The 23,332-nt window shown below is 37.0% G+C and overlaps 1 protein-coding gene across 7 annotated transcripts in view; it reads left to right on the plus strand.

Moving 5' to 3' along the window:
* The window catches only part of LOC105425724 (zwei Ig domain protein zig-8), a 143,592-nt gene that overhangs the window by 96,585 nt on the left and 23,675 nt on the right, over positions 1-23,332 (plus strand). For 6 of the 7 annotated variants that reach the window (XM_089081240.1, XM_089081239.1, XM_089081243.1 and 3 more), the window contains one exon: positions 18,120-18,287. The exons of the other annotated variant lie outside the window; for it this stretch is intronic. In XM_089081240.1, coding sequence (XP_088937366.1) covers positions 18,209-18,287 — 79 coding nt within the window. In that variant the 5' untranslated portion in view covers positions 18,120-18,208. The remainder of the gene's footprint in view (positions 1-18,119; positions 18,288-23,332) is intronic. 7 annotated transcript variants of the gene reach the window in all.

The raw sequence follows: 23,332 nt of genomic DNA on the forward strand, positions 1-23,332 counted from the left end.
AAAAAAATAATAAGAATATTTTTATAATACATATATTAAATCTATTTTTAAAAAGATATATAAGGAATAATTGAGCAGAGAATATAAAAGAAAGAGAGAGATTATATGTATACATATGTATAATAATATCCAATTATTTCATACATCACATTTTGACGATATTTTCTTTTGTATTACCATTTTTTTTTTTTGTATTAACATGCATTAAACTTCGAATACTTAAAAGTCGCGGGAATATAGATCACGGAAATTGGATGAAGAATATATCGTTTTTATCGGCGTAAAAACTAGGACAATGATTCCGAGAAGTGTTCCCTCGCTGCCTTTTTTGCTCGTTCCAGCTCCGCGGCATTTCCCGAATGTAGACGGTTTTCATCGGTGAGCCAACAAAAATGAAGAAAATATCAGAAGCGCGTTCGTCTTCGGGCACGAGAGTTATGGACGTCGTTGCGGACGGACGGACGCGCGCACGACCTGCGAGATAAAAGCGCAGGTGCGATGATGAACCGAAAACAACGACCGTTTTTCATTGCGCCTAGATACAGAGGAGCGTGCAATCTGTTCCGGATGTGAGCGCGTGAGTAAAATCGATTGGGAGGGAAACGATGAGGCCGCGCTAACGCCAAGCTCGGGTTCCATTAGGCGCGCAATGGTAACGCCCGGCGTGGTGGTGGTCGGCGCAGCGGAAACTCTTCATCGTGTAACGCACGCGACATGCACTCGCAAGCGTTTTCATGCTTTGATAACAGAAAGCGCAAAAAGATTAAGCAATATTAAGCCGCTGAATCTCGTAATCCTCTCTGCGGCTGCTCTTTTAAAAAGGGAATGTGTATCACTTTGTTTCTCGTTGCTCCTAACCTGCGAATTCATCTATAATTTAAAGTGTCGGAAAAATTTTCCGCTTTCCAGAATTTCTAAACAAATATAGCTGGAACGGAGAGGATACAAAGCGTTTTAACGTTAAAAACCCTTCCTTTTTTTTTCCCTCTCCAGTGGATATAAACGTCTTTATAAGTCACTATGGAGTAGCACGTGAGTGGAATCAACTGGAAGTTCCCAAAGCGGCTCAGCTATAACTCTCACAATGCGAATCCTTTTATCTTTTTTTGTCATTAGGACACACCGTCGATTTGCTCTCTACGGATAATTGCAGACGATTGTACCCGAAATTTTAAATTTATAAAGGAGCATGGAAAAAGTAGCCAATTCGTTGTCCAGAATCGTATTTTATCTTATTTTTATTTTGCATTTTTATTTTGCAAAAACATATTCATACAATTCATATTCATACATCTTGTAACGTCCCTGCGGGCAAAAAATTAATTTAAATTTGTATGAGTATTGCAATTATATTGCTACATAATTAAAATTGTAAACAGAAATTATATATAAAGCGCGGTGCTTATTTTTTTAGTCAGTTAAAAGTTACTCAATTAAAAAGTAAATATTTATAGTAATATTTTGTAGGTTACATGAAGAAAGAATCACCTATCAACAGTATGAAACTTTGAATTGATAATAATATTATTAATTTAATAACAGTGTAAAGTAAATATATTAAATTAATATAAACATGAATATTAACAGGACTATCTTTCTAATTAGAACGTTATTAACTTTATTTTTCTCCGTGTACAGATATCGACTCTCTTTCTCTATCGCTGTCTCTCTTTCTCTCTTTTTCGTTTGCTTTATTACTATTGATTATTATCTATTTTCTATCATAATTATAATCTTCAGGATTATTTTCGCGTGATCAGGCATGACATGTGGTTATTTCTGCTACCATTTCCAGTTCCCGCTCCGTAACTCAATTATACGATCGATAGAATCTTGGAGCATACTGACATTCCTCGACCGACTTCGATAATAAAATCACACGAATTCCCAAGTGATTGAAAGCGCGCGATAAAACCGTGAGGCGGTAAGAATGAACGATAGGCAGAAATCGATTCTTTCCTCCTCGGATAATTAGAGCTACCTCGGAGCGGCGCGTGAGTGGAATCAATTGGAAGATAGGAAGGTAGCGTTGTAGCATCCAAGTAGAAGTTCCATTAAGCCCGAGCAACTCAAGAGGCAGCTCTCTTCGTACACTCGGGTAACCTTGCGACCGAACGACGCGTGCTCGCAGCTGCAAGACGATCAAGCAAGTTTCTTGAAACTCGGACTCCCACGGCGCTCCCCGGGACAATGACTTGTAATTAAGGTTAAGATCGACCGCCTGATATTCCACGATGGTCCGGAAACACGGCGCCGGAAGCTTCGAAGCTCTCTTCTAATGGCCGACAGCCGGCTCGTAAAAACTGCTGAGTTATTTATTTTACGCGAAATCTAACACGCCCGCGCACGGTCGTGCTAGGCGTGTCTCAGACACAGACGTATTGTCTGATTTAGAGGTCGTTAGTTTCAAAATCCGTTATATTGATACCCGAGGTCATCAGTTACTCTCGAGAAGCTCTTTATTTGACTTAACTTCTGATCCCTCTTGTTTTACTGTAACTGTAACTTCCGACGAGCAAGTTTCTGGTAATTGCGTGTTCTATTGTACATAGACTCCGACGAAGTTTATTTAGTCATTTCAGACTATTGTAGTAAAATATAAGCTTTTTTTTTTCAAATCCGAGGAACTGGATATTCTCAAAATTTGCAAGCCAGGAATGTAAACAGTACATTTGACAATGTTCCGACGGGGAAAATACTCGCAATATCGGAGTGCCAGCACTCTTTTGGCGCAAAATTCTCTATGCACAATAGGAAATTCCACAGATGTTTCAGCTTTCAACTTCTGACGGTACAAAGCGCGTCTCTGACCACGTGCCGTTCCTTTGAAGCGCGCGAAGGATATCCTCCATCGTGCGCGAAATCTTGGGCGCGAATCGGGCTGGCTGATCGAAGCGAAACGCGCCGGGGCGAGAATCGACTTGAAGACAAGACGCAAAGAGAGACGTCTCTTCTGGGAGATGTTCGAGAGTGCGAAGTTCGAGAAGGCTCTCCTCTCGATGTGAGAACGGAATTGAGAGGGAACGCTTCGACGCGGCTGGATAGAAACGCGTCCCGTCGGTTGTCCGACACGTGATCGGAATACCCGACTCGTCCTCCTTGAATTCCACGTTTCCGCATCTCGCCGATGCAACCGGGGTGTGTTTCTACACCGGAGAAGCTCGGGATAGAGAATCAAAGCGCGTATCTCGTGTCGATACAGAGTAGCATCAGGCAGAATCGGGGAACCGAACCGTGTCGAATCAAATCGACGGAGATCGAGATTCCGCAACTGATTATGATAGATCCTTTACGACGCTATCGATCGCGAAGCTTTACGCCGGCCTTATCCGCGCGTTTCACAAATGAAATATGACGTCGGGTTGATATTGTTTCCGCGACGGAAACCAGCTATGCGGAGGAAAGCGCGTCGCGATATCGCACTCGGAAATAAGCGAGAGATTTTCCGGAATTCGGAGCACTGAGGGGGGGGGGAGGGGTGTGATGTGTGATAAACACCGAGATAGAAAATGTTGTATCGGGAATATCGTGGTGTGCGATGAACGGCGTTTTCCGAATACACATATACACACCGACGTTGCAACTCGCCTTGCCCGTATTTAATCAGAGTAATTCAACAGTTAATTACGACGTCAGGAAATAATTGCTATTGCAGCCGCATTATTTATGTCGTACACGCGAACGCCGGGCGGAGCTTTTGATTCCACCGAGAAAATTCCGTAGACGATTTACGTACATACCATTGGCGTACCTCCGTATACTCGTCTCGAATCGTCTCGATTTGTTTCCACGTCTCTCGATTCGCTTTACTCGGTTCCTCAGTTGCGCGAAGCTTTTACAGTGTAAATGGAGAGTGCTTTCCGTTGGCAGCAAAAAAGCTAGCGGAACAAAGTGCTCCGTGATCTGTCGGTATATTAGATAGCCGTACAATATCCGCCGCGTATCGATCTACAAATTCGCATCGCCAGTTCGTTCGAGTTGAGTCAACCAACCAAGGAAATTGATTAATCTTCCGATCCTGCCGGGATTGTCCTTACAAGTTCAAGATCTTCGACGGAAGATCAATCAATTTCCTTGGTTGGTTGACTCAACTCGAACGGACGATGGCGATGCGGATTTGTAGATCGATACGCGTCGTTAAAATATTTCAAGTATCCCGTTTATTGCTTCCAGAAAAGCCGAGCTTACTAATAACATAGGTATAACAAGAACGAATAAAATGTTTATTGGTACTTGATAATTGGATTGCGTAGTTTGCATTATTGAAGATTCGCGAGAGGTCTCTTGTTTGCTACGCGTATTCATTACGGTATTGCGTGTTTTTGCATGATACATAGAGAGATAAGATGCAAAAGACAATTGGCATGGCAAATCGTTATCATTCAGTTACGGCAGCAATTACTTACGTATCCGTAAAATCCGTATTTTGCCTCAGCCTGGCAATTGTTATTTGTTTTCCGTAAACTGAATCTTCTCGACCGTACTTTAATTCATTTGTTTCTTTTTGTAACAATTAACAATCGTCATTGCTAAGAAAATAGAATAGAGAAGCGGCTATGATCACTTTTATTTTCGCAATTGTAGTAATGTATTGTCTGTGCCATTGCACGGCGGTGAAATAGCAGTAATGTTTACAAATTACACTTGTTTATTATTACGATTTGCTTACTTTTGGTTGCGGGTTCTTTGTTAAATTCACAGCTTTATTCACATGGCAGGATTTTATAAAAGAAATTTAATTATCTCGTTAAATACTCCGAAAATGCTCCTGATGACGAAACGCCACCATCTTTCGTATTTATTTTCGCGCTGACGATAGATTTGCGACTGAAAAGCAATACATTTTCAAATAGTCGGTATCAATTACGCGGTATACAAAGAGCCACATATTGGATTCGCAAATCGGTAGAAGCAAATTCTAAAGTTTGAAAACGCGAAACGAGATTGAGAGCGATTCGAAGAAAAGGAAAGAAAGAGGCAGAGAGTAGAAAATTTAGCGAAAAGAACGAAAGAGATAGGCGCGCGAAAAGAGGAATGAAATATACATAGAAATAAACGAAAAGTAGAAGAAAAGAGAGAAAAAGAGAAAAGTGCGAGAATGCCGTGGTAATTAGCTGCCGTTTCTAAACTGGCACAGCCGATCGGATCGAGTAGTTTTTTGGAAAAGTGCCTAATTCCATGCTCGACATATCCCATAGGGGTCGAAAGCTTGCTACCGCAGTTACATCACCTTCTATCCTGTTCATATATTTTCGATTATACGATCACCTCATTCCTGCTAGTGTCACTTTTTTGCGAAGTGAAACCTCTCGGAAGAAGATCCAACTTTTCTGAACATGCGATACTCTTCCATCCCCCATTAAGGATCGCTTTGGTGTCGAAGCGAACGGACTCACACTGTACGACGGGGTAGTTTTTGCACCGATCTCCCTCAAGATAAGGGTACGACTAATCGAACGGTTAAAAGAACGTGTCTTCTGCAAAATAGGAACATTAGCGAAAGGATGAAAAATTTTTGAGAAAAATCCTTGTTTTATCTTTATCTTTATTTTTACGACCAATGGTCTTTAATAATTTATCGATGTTATTCATTTTTACTATGTGAAAGATATGACGAAGCAAACAGAATGAAAATATTGTTTTTCGCTACACGAAGTCCAACAAACTCAATCAGTTTGTTAGCTGATGATTACACGGCACCGATAAAACGGGACACAATTTTTCGGATCCGCGAGCGAGAAAAGGTTTATACCCGCATACCCTCGTGTATAAATTCGTCACAGAGAGAACATATAGTATGCGCATATGCAGGCAATGTAATTCGCTCTCGTAAAAATACGCGCCTGCCGCATCCATGCGTGGATTTACTCGGGATTTAAAAGGCTGCTAATAACGCAGCGAATTCAATGTGACTAAAAAGTGACTTTCTACCGCAACTGGTCTCAATTTCGTATTTTCTCACATTCAATATCTCATCTCTCATCTCTCTCGTCTCCGGAACGTCATTTTGTGTCATTCCGCATTTGTGTCATTCCGCATTTGTGTCATGCGCATGAAGTATATTAAAATATATCGATGGAACAACGACTCATTTTATTATAACCATCACGAAAGTAATTTAACAATTTCAAAGAACTAATTTAAACATAGCTCTTCCAGTTTTACGATATGCGATATTATTATTCATTTAATATATCAATTTTCTCGAGATTTATATTATCGCAAACGACATTTATATGAATTAGTTATAAACTTTTCTATCGTCATAAAAACGTTTTTATCGTAAAGTTAAAACTTCGTTAAATCTTTCAAAGTAACGGCCATAATATCGTTCAAGGGCAATTATTTAAATTCTCCACTCTGTGACAACATCGTCCTTAACGTTGTAAGAATAATGACGTTTACATTGATTTACAGAGTAATGTAACGTCGTAAAAACTAACGTGAAAGCTCCATTTTCCGAGCGAAGACCCGAACTACCGTTCGAAATACTTACTTTAATTTAGCGCCAGGTTCACCAATTGTGCGCCAATAAAACCAGCCTTATCACTTGGGAATTGAAGCGGTTAAACTTAATTCGATCTCTTAAATCAGCACGCTGAGATTTTAATCAGCTCTTAGAAGCTTCGGGAGCAGTCTCGGTCGTCTTCATTTCAGTAGGTGGTGTGTTTCTCTTTCATAAGCACGGTTAAAGACTCTCAGAGAGGAAAACCAAGCGGTTGCTTCTTTCCACGAAGGCTTTTTTCTACGCCAGTCTCTTCTTCCACATTTTTCTTGCTCTTTCGCTCCGTTATAGCTTATCCTTATGATTTTATTTATCGTCCTGCAGGATGCTTCGTCTCTCCTCCACTTCGTTCCTCTACGTCACTTTCAAACAGCTTCTCGTGACTTTTACAAACAGGTGTCAACCTTATGACTCGCAATAACGCCAATAAATCATCAAAATGTTCTATTTTACTTATTAAGAAAGCTAAACATATCTTAAGCCATAGTCTTCTTTAAGTATAAATTTCGTATTACATTTTTTTATATTATACACTTTTATTCATTTTCTCGCGTAAATAACGTTACAGTTTATCGCTAATCATACTTTCTTATCCCTGATCCCTTTGAATTCTAATAACCGATAGATCGACGTAATCTTATAAAATGATCTTCAATAGCTCTGTTTCAATGTTCCGTTGTTCTAATAATTTGGTTTCAAGCACTCAGAGGGTTGCACACCACCAAACCAACATCCAACCGACATCATGATCTGAACTCCACTTTGTCCGACGCATTGATCCGAATGGTATTAAAAGACCACACAAACCGGCAACATACACGACCGTGGCTTTTTCAGCATCTTCATTGCCTTCGTTACTCTGCAGAGAGAGGGCATTGTATCTCGAGACCGGGATGCTTTGTAACCGGCCAGCTATTTAAAATCTAGCAACGCTACGCGATGCCGATAATCGCTATGCCCGTTGGGCGTAATTAGAGCAGACCAGACGAGTTTATTATCTTCCTTTGAACATTCTAACGAACACCCCAGAGCTATGTGAAACGTGCGTTACATCGAATTGTCTTCGGTCCAGGCACTTCTTAAACGTAAAGTTAGAATATGTTTGTGTTGTTCACTTGGCTTAAAACGGTGGACCATGAAATTTCCTTGTCGAAAATGTAATCGCGATAGCATTGAAAACAATGCGTCATGCAAAATCACAATATAATGATATACACCTGTCGATATGATATTTCGTTCTGTCATAACTGTTGATCTGTCATCTCTTCTTTCGGTGTTCAATCCGCAGAAATGAGATAAAATATACGATACTAAATCGACACTAAAAATATATCTTTTACATTTATCACAAATCATTTTTAATGCTTTAAAAATTTAAAAAGGAAACAAATAATTGAGGTATTATTCGGAATGTTTTAATCTTTTGAATTTACTAAATAAACTAAAGAAATATTTAGGCCTGTATATTCTAAATTTTCTTTTATCGATAAAAGTACCTCTAAAAATAGCTTAGTCATATTTAGAAACACTTTTATCGGTAAAAGACGATTTAAATTATGGATCTTAATCTTCATTGTTTCGGAAATTTAATTTAATTTATGTACTTCCTTAACTTAAAAAAAATTTTTATTTAGCTATTTTTATGCGCCATATTTATATGTAAAGGATGATAATATGAATTTTTACGCACTTACATTTAATAATTTATTTATGCCATAAAAAACTTTAATTAAATTTACGTAAACAGTATTTAATACTTATTTATCATAAATAGTATAGAATAATTATTTTTTACAAAATGGATATTGCTTTTCTTTATGCATCAATGATGTTTAGCACAAGTAAAAATATTATACTGGAAACTATTTTGAGTGCATTCAATCATGCATGTTTTGAAAATAAATAAATAAATTATTTTGAGATTAAACAAGAGCGCACAAGTACTTGCTGTGTTTTTATTCATGCAACGCATTATCTAAAGTTTTCAAGTTATAGCCCCTTAGAGTCGACAAGAAGAATACCCCTTGGTCGTGGAAAAATGAAAAGAAAAAAAAAAGATATCGCTTTAAAAGAACGCAGCAGAAGTCACGGACTTTCTTGATTTTCTTCGCATGAACGGCAGCAGATGTAATTTAGCTCAGCGCCTGAGGGTAAAGAAGATTAAATTGTAAAAAAAAACCAACGACCAGTTTAATCATAATAATTCTAATTATTCGAGAACAAAGTCAGGAGGAGAGATAAAGTTATTAAAAAGAAACAGATGTGAGAAGGGGATAAAAAGATGCGTTAGATTGCAGAAACGATGGAAAAGAGGTTCAACTGTGCCGTAACGCCGCGATTATCGTTTCTTTTTCGCATATAAATCACTCGGACACGAAGACAGAAAAGTAAATCTATTTTTTTTTTTCGCCGCACTAATTTTCCCCTTGTGCCGAGAAAAAAAGGTGCGATTATGCTTCGCCTACGTCTTCTGTTCTTTATCATATAAATCAGATTCGTCTATCCACTTTCCCTTTCCCTCTCACCCATCATTCTTTTTCTTTCTGCTGGGCTACTTGATCCATTCTTTCAATTCCATCGACCCTATTCCTCGCGAGGTCGTTAATCCTAATTTTCATTCAGTCTTTTCTAACGTACCGCCTCTCTTCCTCGATAAAATGAGAATTTCGCATCATCCGCTGGCGACTATTAATTTTCTCACTCATATCTTTTCGCGAACAATTAAATCTCGCAATTACTCGAAGCTAATCTATAATTAAGGTATTTCTATTTTTTATCTTGGTCTGCTCTGCATAAATTCCAAAAATCTATATTCCAATTGCATATATCTTTTCATCGGTAATTATTATAAAGAATAGAATTTTTATATAATTTTACAAGGAAATTACACGGCTTATTATAATCATAAAATGTGAAGAATGTAAAAATTCATGCATGTGTAATTGTGAGTTTATCGGTGTAAGGCGAGACAAAAGCGACAGGCATTCTTGATATTTAAATGCTAAGCAGAATCAGAGGAATCTTTCCCAGACTGGCGCTCATGAAAACCAAATAATCGCATTGTAGAATACATTTGAACAGCGTTGCCCTTCGGTTTGTTTATCATTGTTGTTCGTAAATATCACGGTTTTGCGATTCAATCTGCAGAAATGCTCTAGGCAAGGCAGTAAGGAATCTTTGTGCAGTTTTGATCGTCGCGTTTATTATCAGAACATCCGTGCGACTGACGAGCTATAGTATTCGAGCTACAATACTCGAAATTTGATCACGTAACGAGAAATTGTGAACGCCACGAGAGACGAGGTGGCGTTATATCTACATAGCAAATTCGAAAATTTTGCAAATTAGTATACGTAAGAACATTTCTTTCGAGATTTCGCAATAATTTCAACATGTGACGAAAGTGTATGCCACTTTTTTAGTTTTATCAAAATTTATTATTATAAATATTAAACAAGAGAAGCTTTGAGGTCTCACATTGATTGATTTTATAAATTTTCTTCCGATATAATTTTAATTAACTATATTCATAACTATTTATATTTATAAAATTTACAAAATGTATCTTTTCGTATGTCAGTTGCTAATTTAATTTTCAAATATTTAAACATTTAAGTTAACGGTTACTTAACGATTAAATGATTTGTAGATGAAAAAAATTTCTCGGTGCGTCGAGCAAAGAGATGTTTTGTAAGCCATAAAAAGTTCATTTGCAAAGCGTGTCATTTTCCAAATTTAATTTGGACGAAAGCCCCGGCTAGATAGAGGATAAAAGAGACAACTATTGATCGCAAAGATGGTAATCGTTCACACAGATTTCATTAAGTTTCTTTCTATTTGATAAGGGCACGTATAATAGTCAAAGTACAATTTGATGCGGGCGTAGAAATGCAACTCTTTTATGAATTTGTGAATCGTTATTTTTTGAAGTCTCTGACATGAAACATGAAACACAAAATTAAAAAACGGTAGTTTAAAAACAACAACAATATTTTAAAGTAAAATCAATCGCTTGCATATTTATGTTGATTTGTCCGAAACAATATTTTTACCAATTCGTCATAAACATCCGTTTAAATATAGGTATATATCATTTTGGTTATTCGCCAGAAAGCCACGAAATTTAATTCACGCGAACACACAAAGTGATGTAGGTAAAATAGGAAAAATCACCCCATCGAGATTGTTTGAATGGTCGGCATCGTCGTTTTCAGGGATGATTTGTGGAGAACATCAATCTTTTATCCTTACTCGATTTCGATAAAGAAACATATTTTATTTATAATATTTGTTCCCTTATGTATATTTTTCCAGTCAGCAGAATATATAATATGTAATGCATTATCCTATACATAAAAATAGTCTGGAAAAAATTTTAGCCATATTTCGTTCGTCTTGAAAGTAATATGACTTCTTGATGAATCGAACGCACATTTTGAACAAAAAGCTGTCACAAAAAAGTAAGTTTTACATTATTTTAAAAAGATGATATTTTTGTGAATTAAATTTTAATTTTTATAATCAATAACAAAGGAAAATAATAAGAATAACAAATTTACATGTATAATGTTTTATAAGCAATATCGTAAAGCTATTCTGCTAAATTATATTGTTTTATATATTTTTAAAATTATACATGTAATTTATATTATACATTTTATACTCTAGATCAAATATATGTCAGATTCGGGCGAAATTTTTGTAGAAGAAGGTTAGATGTATAAAAAAAATATGTGTTCGTTGAATTTGCGACTCGTTAAAAAAATTCTGACTAAATTCGACGCTTATATTTATTTATATCTGATTTTTATATGCAAACCACAAAATATATATAGCGACAAAATACAAAATTGTTAAATATTGATAAATATTTTTAGCATTTTTTAAAGTTGCTTCTATGATTGTTATATATTTTATATCATTTTTATTATTTAAATTATATAAAATATATTATTATTTATTGTCATTAAAGCTCAATTTTCAATAAATTTTTATGCGATTGAATATCTGAGAAAAATCCAAATGATTATTTTGTGTGATAGCAACAAGCCTTTAAATTCGATTCTCTGTGATAATAAAAATTTATATTAAAGATGATAACTTTCCAACCCTCATAAACAGCACATATTCAGAATTCAATTTTCATGGATCATATTTTACAGCAGATGGAAAAACGGTGTGACATTTTCCAGTCTCAAAATCGGGCAATCTAAATAAATGGCAAGCTTTCATATACATACGACGTATAAGTGTAAATAATATTGTAATATTAGCATAGAGTAAGTATAAATAATGAAGCACAATACAGTTGCTAGAAAATATCTTAAAACAAAAAATATAATTAATAATAATAATAAATAAGAACGAATATCTCATGACATATATGTGACGCCATATAATAGGATATAAAATCGAAACTGCTTTATATTCTGCGAAGCAGATTTATCTTACAAAAATTTACAACGTAAAATATTATTATCTAGAGTAAGTCACTTGGTCATAAGATATAAATTCTTTAAAAATGAGTGGATCAGAAAATATTTTTCTTTACGTAAAAGTTAATGGAAAATAAGCAAATAATAATAATAAAATTTGCAATTCGTATTGATATACAATTACGTAATTTGCGACATGATTTGATGATAACAAAAAGAGAGATTGCGAAATTATATACAAATTGGTGCATTGCGAAGCTGTTATATAAAGTAATAATCAACAGATTTCGATGTTGCATGCCTCTTTATATTTAAACTTAACTGTGAAAGATTGCCCGTAAATTTTCAGCTCTGACTTGTATGAACGTTGACGTCCTTAAACTATTATCTTATCTAAGCAAAAGCTGCGGGATTATACTAGACCGACCTGCTGCCCTTATTATCCTTACAGTAGCTGCCGAGGTATATTACGTAGGTTACATTATGGCATATTGAATGGCATCGTAATGCGCATTAAACATATTAGATCGCTATATCGTGGCCTCCAGGTAAAAGCACGAATAAAAAGGGATGATTTATACCTCATCCCACGTGCAACCACGGGAATCTTTTTCGTGCGAAGGTATTCCATCTCCCTGTTCTTAATTTTCTTTGCTGGGCTCGGTCATGTCAGCTTACTTACGTGTCATCGTATATATAAATAAATTTACTTATTTTATCGATGATGCGACGGGCGCGATAAAACCAGTCATCAAATCGTTTTCGCGTTCGCATTCAAACGTTACGACGGATATAAATTCAGACACATTAGCATAACACTTGTACGATTATGTAATGTAATTTATTCGGTTTGCTAATACGCCGGTATATGGTTGTTAATCGTTCATGGTTCTAAAACATTTTATTAATGAAATCAAAGACTTTTATTTTTACATATTAGATAGATTTTTTTTGCTCATAACAAAATGTAAATGTATTTAGGAAACGTTGCAAGTATCTAGCTGTCAATCAAAAATATTTTCTTATAGAAATGCAACAATATAAAAGGCTTTACAATGTAAAGCAATCACGAACCATGTTATTTTCTCGTTATTTTCTCCCTAGTAGCAATTTGGATCTACATGGAGAAGCAAAACAGCGCGAAGCATCGTCGTACGGAGCGACACGATTTTTCGCGTTACGATCATTTCAATGTACGACATGCAGAACATCTTCAACATGTAACAAGATCATCGCATTTGTTTCGTACATCTACATAAGGTAACGGACGAGCTATTCGGCATCACTAGACTACGTTATGCTCAAAAGGAATAACTGTGGCGCCTACTTTCACACTTTCACACAGATACGGTTGAAGGATATTTTATCATAGCGAATAAAAATATTCCGCGCCGTCGGGCGCTCCTCTCGCATTCTGATGGGAATCGTGCAGACTGGTAGAAGCAGCGCAACATTATGCAAAGTTCATTAAAACCGAGCTTCAAGAACGGCTACAACGCAAGCTTCCCTTCATCTCTCCCTTTCTCCCCCCTCTCTCTCTCTCTCTCTCTCTCTCTCTCTCTCTCTCTCTCTCTCTTTTTCTCTGTTCCTCTTCATATCGCTCCCGAAGTCATGGACAGAGTAGCGTTCTCCTCCTCTACGTTAAACTTGGGCAACTTTACATAGAACCATCTCCCCGCCTGCTAACTTGCTTGCACCTCTTGACCCTATATAGAGTGATTCGTGGCGTTGCGACAAGTTGCACGTAAGATGCGGTCGCGCAAGTCGGTTGGACAGTAAAAGATTAACGAGATTACACGCTCTGGTCGCCGTAACACGTACAAATACATCGCTCCATTAAGATGCTTAGATGTTGTTAGCTTGCACATTACTGTGTACATCACTTGATTCTCGCTCGTAATTATTTAAGAAAATTCACATTGGAAACTTTGTCAAAAGCACCGCGTCATAGATTTCCAATAATGATCTTAATCGTTCACATTTTCGAATAATTTTTTTCTGACAGTTCGCATTACTATCGCTATGAGAGATAATATAAAACGCTTTCCCGAATAATTACAAGTGATTAGCGATTCGTTTTGCCTGTTCCGGTTAATTACAAGTGTATTATTATATTTCATTGAATCTCTGCCGGATTGAGCGATTTAATTGCGATAACTTCACCGACTCGCATTTTGCACGCATAGTTCGCCGAAATCGTTACGAGTTCGCATGTGACGGCTGTGGCAATCTGTTCTGTTCGAATAGGGACATAATTATCGGATAATATCACCACACGGACCTGTTCACGTAGTACGATGAAGTTTTTGCATAAATCATGTATTGTAGCGAGCAGAAATATCAAAATAGCTACTAGAGGAAGAGTATATGTATATTTATTTATAACTCAAGGTGTCGATACATTTAAATATATCTCGTGAAGAGGTCACGAGAAAATGAAAATTTGCGAGATAAAAGCGAGGACAAATCTGCAAGGAAGTATCGGATAAAGTTTGCGTATGTATAAAAATTTCCAGGGGCGTTTCCACCGGCGTTTTCAACTTTGTAGCAAAGTATCGACGTATGTCGGGAAAGCATTCAACGAAATATTTTATATAAATTTAGTTACCGCCTCAATCTTGTCTGTAACTACAAGTGTAGTAAACAAGAACTTTAGTCATTTATTTGATCGCAGTTATGATTGGGATTTAGGAAGCTCATTAAATTATTAATAATAGTGGCATAATAAAATTAAGAAAATATTAATATAAATTATTAAATTAAAAAAATATTTAAATATTAATATAAATTATATAAGGCAAATGGTTGGTGCATATAATCCGATCAATAACCGATGCACGTATATTCAATTATTTAAATTTTCTAGAAAGTCTATCGTTTGTGTGCAAATAAGTTGGGCGTGAAAGTCAAATATTCATGGATAAACTTGCAACATATTTGAAACGTATGCGAAGCAACCGGAGCAAACATATGAATAGCGTAAACAAATTCAAATTCGCTTCAATATTATTGAATATAAAAAAACATTAAAATGAATATAAATCGATTTATTGTTATAAACGCAAAATGGCATGTCCGTCACGCAAAACGTACATCACGTGTCACGTACATCATGTGTCAATTATTTACAATTAATACATACCGCTCGTATTATCAATTCATCAAAATCATTTCATCCAATTTTATTTTGCTCATAAAATTATTTTGACATTTTGTACGTAATTTCTCGAGGCAAACATACGATATTCAACCTATTTTACCTATTTTACCTATTTTAAAGACATATGTTCTCTCATCCGTCTGAAATTAATTTGTTGTTAATTAAACTGACGAAACAATAATTAATTTTCGTAATAGTTACAATTGTTACTTGCGACAGTAGTTAAATTTTATTGAACTTTATTTGTCCAAAAGTTACCTTACTGAAATAAAAAAAATATTTGAATTTACATTAAATATTACAATTATAATAGATAACGATCGTCTCTTCCAAGTTTTTCTCAGAGAAAAGTTCCCCGATCAAAGAACACCTACAAGTAAAGTCAAAAGTTCGAAATGGTCTCGTATAACATTGGAAATTAACACAATAAAACTTCCGGGGTGTGAACATTACGCGGAAGAAATCTTATGGGTCGTGAAAACTTTTAAATTCAGAAACGCGAGAGAGGAGGAAAGAATCGGAATCTCGGGCCAATGGTGAGTGTAAAGCGAAGCTCATGTAGCGGTGCGGACGCGATATACGGAAGATTTTTGGCGGCGCGCCACGATTCTCAGCGAAATAAACTAACGACAGAGATACCACGGGAGCTAGCGACGAGGTAGATCGGTCGGAGATAAATAAATTGCAATGATGGCGCACTCTCTTTTTCCCCGGTTGTCGTGCTCGCGCGTACCGAAATATATCGCTCAGAATTAATAGCGCGTCGTGACGGCGCATCGCCGCGAGGGAGATTTAAGTCAAGATATATATCGCTTCCTAGCGCTCTCATTGTGCTGATTCTTGGAGAGAGAGAGAGAGAGAGAGAGAGAGAGAGAGAGAGAGAGAGAGAGAGAGTATGTGCGGCATTTTGCAGAAGCTTCCAGCAGGAATACGTTATCTGATAACATTCTAATAAGAGTCACGGAGCAATATCGTCCAATTTGGCCCAACTGCTCTATGTCTCAATATAACTAGTTCTTCTACGTGACATCGATTCCTAATTGAGACTCGCGCAAGTACGTTTTACTCGGGGAAACGATTCGGGGAAAATAAGTATTATTATCTATCGTGACATTCTTGTTGACGCGTGACGACACGTGATCAAACGCGTTACGCGATAATTCTTATTAAAGAGATTATCTGTATATCTACTTGAAATCGAATCGCGAACACGTACATCGATAACGATGTTAATGGAATCCGTGCATTGCACGAGGGAAGTTTAGCGTTGTGGAGTGAGAGTTAAAGGCTTCCGGTCAGGTCTTTTATGCTAATGTAATTTGGAAAGAAGTGCCGCAGCTTTTCCATTAGCATTTATCGTCCTAATTGCAGATATATTTTAGCTATCAGAAACCCGTAACGTTCCTTTCGATATTCCGTAAGGAGTAAACGTAAAAGTATATAAACGGCATGGAAATGATAAATATCAGGATTATAAAGTTCAATAATATATAATAAAATTAATAAGTTTAATAATCAACCTGTAAAAAAATACACACAAGTTCCAGTTTTTTTATATATGTTTTAAACGCATCTTTATACGCTAAAATATCTCTTATTAATATCATAAAGCTGTAGAATTGATGCAATTTTGTAGAGGCAATTTCGCATTAGCTAACGTCAATAGCTCTTAACAGCATCTCGATAAGCGAACGTAAGCTTGCGACGCACTCGACTTCGTAACTGGTGATCTCCTGAAATCGTTAACCGCTACTCGCATCAGCGCGAGCTTTAACTAAAGGGTGAGCGAGCCATTAGAAGAGCTACGTAACGCGATACGTGATACGTCCCATTCCGTGTCCTCAATTGCCGTCGCCTTTGATTTCGCTGTGTCGTCGAAATCGAGATTGGATAATGACGATGATACGTGAGATCGCGGATTTTGCACTCGCCTTCGAGGCGTGTCAGTTATCTCGATCCAGCGTCCCAATCTAATTCCCCAATTATTGATTTACCTTATCTAATTTAAAAAAGAAAAATCTCGATCGTCAATCCGTCAACAGAGTTCGCCTGAAGAAAGATGAGACGAGAGGGCGATTATAAATCTTTAAAAAGGTTGTCGTGATTTGAAAACATCGCTCTTCAAATTTAAGGCGAACGCTCCTCCGAGAAATAAAGAGATCTAAAATCGTGCCGACAATATATAACAGCTCATAGGAAATGCATGAATGCGAGGAATTACTTGTTTCATTCAATTACTCCTACGATGTTTAATCATACTTTAATTAAACTCCTCGCACGCTCCGCCCGTGGGAAAGTTTAGAAGTTAATACCCGTAGAGAGGACGATACTTTCATATTAGCGCGGCAGTCGGCCGACTTACGAGCGCCAGTATAAAACGAGTTAATTACGTTATGGCAACGATGCGCCGCGCATCTTCCTCCTTTCCCGTTGTTATTTCCCGCGCGGAAACATCCCGCATCCAGACCTCACAGTCTACGTGAGACATTCGATTTATAACACTAAGAACTTTTTACTTTTGTGTACGTTATCATTTTACCTTTACCCGACGACTAATCGCTTTACTCCAATTCGTTTTACTAACAATTCTGTTATCATTGGTATTTATAATTTCAATAAACAAATATTTTTACGTAAACGTTTATCCGCGCGCTGTGGACCGACCTGATAATTTGTGCCCGATGATAAATCCGATGATAATTAAGCTCGGCGTAAATCACGCACCGTTGCTCCTTAACCGAATCGCCCGTATATAAAACTTTTGCTATCGCGACATATTTTCCCGATAGTTTTGCCCGACAATTTAACGTCACAGGATTTGACATTGCCATAAAGTCCTTCTTACCAAAATCTTCTTACGCCTTTTCTTACGCGAAAGAGCGAGGAGCTACGTCGGGATTTTCAATTCACGGATTACTCAAGACGATGAATCGGCGGAGCCGAATGGGGCCGTGAGATAAGCCAAGACGCCAAACGAGCTCGAGCTTACTTATTCACAACTTTTGCACTTGTGTTTCAGAGGATGACGATGTTGAGGCCGCGGTACACGGGCCGCAGCAGCGGAAATAGATAAGGCAGCAGCCGGTCGGGCCGCACGCCGAGCCAGTCATGTGTAGTGTCATGTGGCTTCTTCGGCTTCTGACGATCTACCGCTTGGCTCACCTCTCGGCATCCGACACGCAGACAGGTGAGTGAGAAAGCCTTTAGAAAACAGAAACGCGAAGCGTCAGGCGCCTGCCGTTTCTCCGTTTCTCGTTTTGCGATCCGTGATGAAACGGCGAGAAACGGGCGGCGACACAAATATGGAACGAGTCGGAAAATGGACGAGCGTTGGTAATTCCTAAATTATTGCCGCGAGCGGACCCGACAGTTTGACGAAATCGATTTACAGATCACGCGTGAATCGTATTTATGACTTACGCTGCGCGTGCTGCCGCGATGGCGTTCATCCAAGTATTAACAACGCGAATCTCCAGTTCGCTCGTTCCATAACATGGCGACGTGGGGTGAGTTATGGTAATGCCGACTGTCATAAAGACCGTCGTATCGAGAATTTCGAACCGGTCCATCGTCGATATTCAGAATGAAAGACCAGATGTTTTTATATAACATTGCTGTAAAACATTGCAAAAATATTTTTCCTCTATAAATTGACAGCTGTGATTATATTTGTCAATCGAAAATTCTTATAATGAGATTAGCGATATTACATAATCGAGAAATTAAGTCCCAGCGATCTCAAGTAGAAATTCAAAGGCAATACGTGAAATTTCCTTTACCTCTTTTATATATAAATGCTATAACGTTGATTAAAGAGAGTATACTGCAGTAATATAGGATATCGTTATTAAAGAACGTACGAATAGGAAACTATTACTTTTGTCGTAAAGAAGATTTACTCACGTGAGTGAGTGTCTCGTGAATCGTAACATACTTTTACAACTTCATGCTTTATACCTCAATATTCCGACTCCGATGTTACATGTACACATCACATCTACCATAATCCAAATCCAAATCGGAAGTAGAAACGATGCGATATTCGTCGTTCACGCCTTCTTTTGCCACAGTCCAAAATATCGCTCGATGGAAACAATGTCGCGATGTAACGTCGCGTTGCATCGAATGCAAAGAGATTTTCACAATTGTTCGCAAGATCGTTTCTGCGCAAAATCACGAGTCATGGCACGCAGTAAATCATTGTCGCCCCTTGCTGATCACTGAGACTCGTATCGAATGCGTCAAATATCCGACCGACGTTTATCATCATGAGAACGATACTTAGAGTCCCATAACTTCATGACTTTAATGACAACAGGGAATGCTTGCTCCATATGTATTAATAGTGACATTATATTTATTGCTTGCAATCACAATCCAAATAGGCAACTAGATAGCCCAACAATCAATAAATACAACGTTTGAATTATGTGTGTGTCTGAATTATACAATGTATAATTCAGACACACACACACACACACACACACACACACACACACACACACACACACACATACACAATTTAATGCTTTTCATTATTCGCGAATATTAAAATTAGTTTATGAATAAAATTATTTAATTTATCGGTATAATTAAATTATTAGATGTATTTTGGAAATTTTATATATTATAATGTGTTATAATATACAATTTTATGCAATGTAATTCTATATATATATATATACGATAAATTTTTAGTTTTCTTTCATACATTAAAGATTTCGTTGTGGAAATGCATGTCTGTTTGGCGTAGGTGATTGGAGTTTACACGAAATCTACGAGGATCTAAAATATACGTGTCGCTCGCGGAAGAGCCTATCTCACGAGACGCGAGATGAATCTCCATGAAATTTAGATTACGGTCGAATATAAATTCTGGATGCGACAGTATGTAAATCCAAGAGACGATAATAACTTCCGACCATGTCCCTCTATTACCTCGTAATACCGCAATACGACATGTTGTTTCGTATTATGCGTCGTTTCGTATCGTGACTGATTAGAATTAATCAAATGTCTGCTACCGACAGGACATAAAAGAACATACGAATGCGATATTTTGACAGAGAAATGGAATTATGAGACGAAGAACACACAAAGTCAGTTCTTAAATAAATTAAAAATTATCTTAAGTCATATCTCTCAAAATAACTTTAATAATAAAATAATCAGGATAATAAAACAATATAATAATAAGGGACTTCAAAACTTTATTACAAAATTTTATTATAAAAAAAGATTTTCTTATATATTTAAAAGTAAGTCGTTTATGTAACAAAAGCTTACGACCGCTACGTTGAAAAAAGATGAGAAAAAATGTTTAAAAGGATAATGATGTGATGACTACATCTCTTTGTTGTACTAAAAGGCAATGTTTAGAATCTAAGCACAAAGCAATCTAAGCATAAAATTTTCGCAGATGCACTTTATTAAATGATAGTAAATCACTGTAATTGAACTATTCATCTTCATCCACTTCTTTCGTGCACATTCTGCTTCGTTTAGCACGTATCTTATTTCGCTACCTCGATTTAACTGCGCTATTCACTAACGGGATTCAAATGTAATCGTTAGTAGTTTATGCAGCGATGTGCTGGAGAATTTCGCAGCAATGCGGTCTCCTCTGCTAAAGACACGTTATCTCTCGATTGAGGCGGTTATTGTTCCTCGTAAGGCGGAAATGAGCTGAACGGCCCATCTTGGCATTGTCAGATGCAACAGTACCGATGTCGGTTCGCATGATGGTGGGAACAGAAGGCAGAACACAATTACCGAGAGCTGCTATTAATGCAATAACGAAAAAAAAAAGTCGTCGCCCCTTTCCGATATCGAATTATTGTTTTTAACGAATGCTGTTTTGCATCAATTAACGATGCAAAGTCGATAACCAAGCTGGGATACAAATTACATTCTATTGGATCGGCCGTCAATTATTTTGCAATGAATTTAGGATTATCGGAAATGTCGAAGCGAAGTAATGGTATGTCGAAATATTAGCGTGCCCGGTGTACTCTAAATTGCAACGAGTAAATTTATTACATATTACAAACAGGGATGGATCACACGGGTATAACGTGATATTTGAATTTTGCACGTCAATGATAATAAGATTATAGATATGAACCGTACGCCTCGTAATCTTGTACACATAGTTTTCAATTAAACGAACCTTTATTTATTTTACCACATTATTATTTTTATTATTACATGTTTCAAGATTATAAAAATAATTCAAGTTTTGGCCTAACCGTAACGAATATCAGTAGTAAATCTATATCGATAGCACTTCGCTTTCGATTTATTTACGATCGAATAGAAGGAAAAAAAAATGATTAATTCGCCATTAGCGCGATTTTCTTACGAGAGGATTCGCCCAAACAAGGGAATCTCTGCAGCAAAATACCACCAATCGACGTGTTTCTACGCTATACGAGCGTCACGTCGCTCAGAGAGAGAATGGATGCACCGACGTGGACGTTCGAAACGCGTGCAGAATTTCTAATCTACTCGGTACACCGCGACGTGGGCGCGTACGCAAATCATGAAAGTGACAAAGCGATCGGCACGCCGACGTGTGCGATTAATTCCCAGGGAGATCGATGCCGAGTGCAGCGCGTTGCCAGCATCGCGGAATGTTACTCCACGTCCTTGCGTACACCATATAAATTAAATGCGTCTACGTCGAACAGAACATGCCGAGAACGTGCTCACGTATTCGTTAATGATACGGTAACCTGCAGCCTCGGTCTATCCGTCTCTTCCGATTATCCCTCTGTATTATGCGTGTGCCGTCTCCTTCCATCTGTCTCACTGCCACTTTGATTAATTAAAACAGCCGGAGAAGGGGAAACTGGTGCTGATTAAGTAATTAGTACGCAGTTGAAATTATATAGATATAATTATAAATTATCTTTATATATATTATTTATAAATATAAATAAATAAGGGACCTGTATAATCAACCGCTTGTTAATTGTATAAACGCCTGTTGTTCAATCAACGCTATTGTTTCTCTCGCTCTTCCTTTCACTCTCTTTTCGGCTTAATTTAATCGCTACATATAATCAAACTAAATCCGAGTATTACTTCAAATCGATACGACACATATATGTAGAACGTATTGACATGGCGCGTAATGCACGTGCTCGTTCGCGTGCGTGGCTGCATGACGTATGCAATACCCGCAACGGAGAACTACTCGAACATGCAACCGAGCGTTCGCCGTGAGTCCATCCGTATATACCTGCAATTCTCGCAATTTATAGTATCTGCAACGCGTTGCACCTGCAACACGTTTGTCATAAATCGGCCGATTCTACGAATCAGTCTCGCGAATCTATCCGAGGCATAAGGTATAATGCGTACAATATATTCTCTATATTTACGAACATTACACGAATCTGCAAATCGGATATCGAAGAAAGTGCTCGAAGTGAATGTTTCGTGACGTCGAATTTGTAAGAAAATTGATAAATGCGCTATAAATTGATAATGTTAGATGATGTATGATTTGTGATGAGTATGATTTATTAGCAAGAGAAGAACATATTGTGTGCGTTAAATCTAAAATGGAATTCATTTTTATTCTTTATAAAAGTAATAGTTTTCGTAGTAATGCTTAATTTCTATCAAATCTTTTAATATTATAAATCGATCTTCTAATCAATTATAGAAAAATTTATTGTAAAAGAAAAGAATTAGAGAAGAAACGTTTATTTATGAAATATGTAAAATCAATTAAATTGTTATTATATATAAAAACATTTTTCTATAAGTAGTTTCTCTTTTTCTTATTGGCATCTTATTTGGATATATTTATATAGATAAAAATATTCGTGAAAAAAATCTATTTACATTTATTAATAGAAAATGTTTATAATAAAAAATTCAATGTAATCTCATTCATTGACGAAGAGAAGAGATATTGAAGAAATTAGAAGAAGAAAAACATTCGATACGATTTGTAGCCATTGTAAGCCTACGACGATGTGTGTAACACGTAGGGTTGCACGGCGACAAATGCATAAAACATGAGAAGTCCAGTGGATTGTGTTACGAATTAGAATTATTTATTGTGGTTTGAACCATACGATTGTACGATGCATTCGCAACAGCGCGTCTTGCTCTCTATCTGCATTCTCAAGTATGAAAATGGAACCTAACACTGAGAGATAAATCATAAAAAGGCCGAAAACCACTATTCTAGGACGACATTCTCCAACTAAACCCAAA

The sequence above is a fragment of the Pogonomyrmex barbatus genome, unplaced genomic scaffold (genome assembly GCF_055798465.1).
Source record: "Pogonomyrmex barbatus isolate J1 unplaced genomic scaffold, ASM5579846v1 scaffold4, whole genome shotgun sequence".
NCBI classification, from domain to species: domain Eukaryota; kingdom Metazoa; phylum Arthropoda; class Insecta; order Hymenoptera; family Formicidae; genus Pogonomyrmex; species Pogonomyrmex barbatus.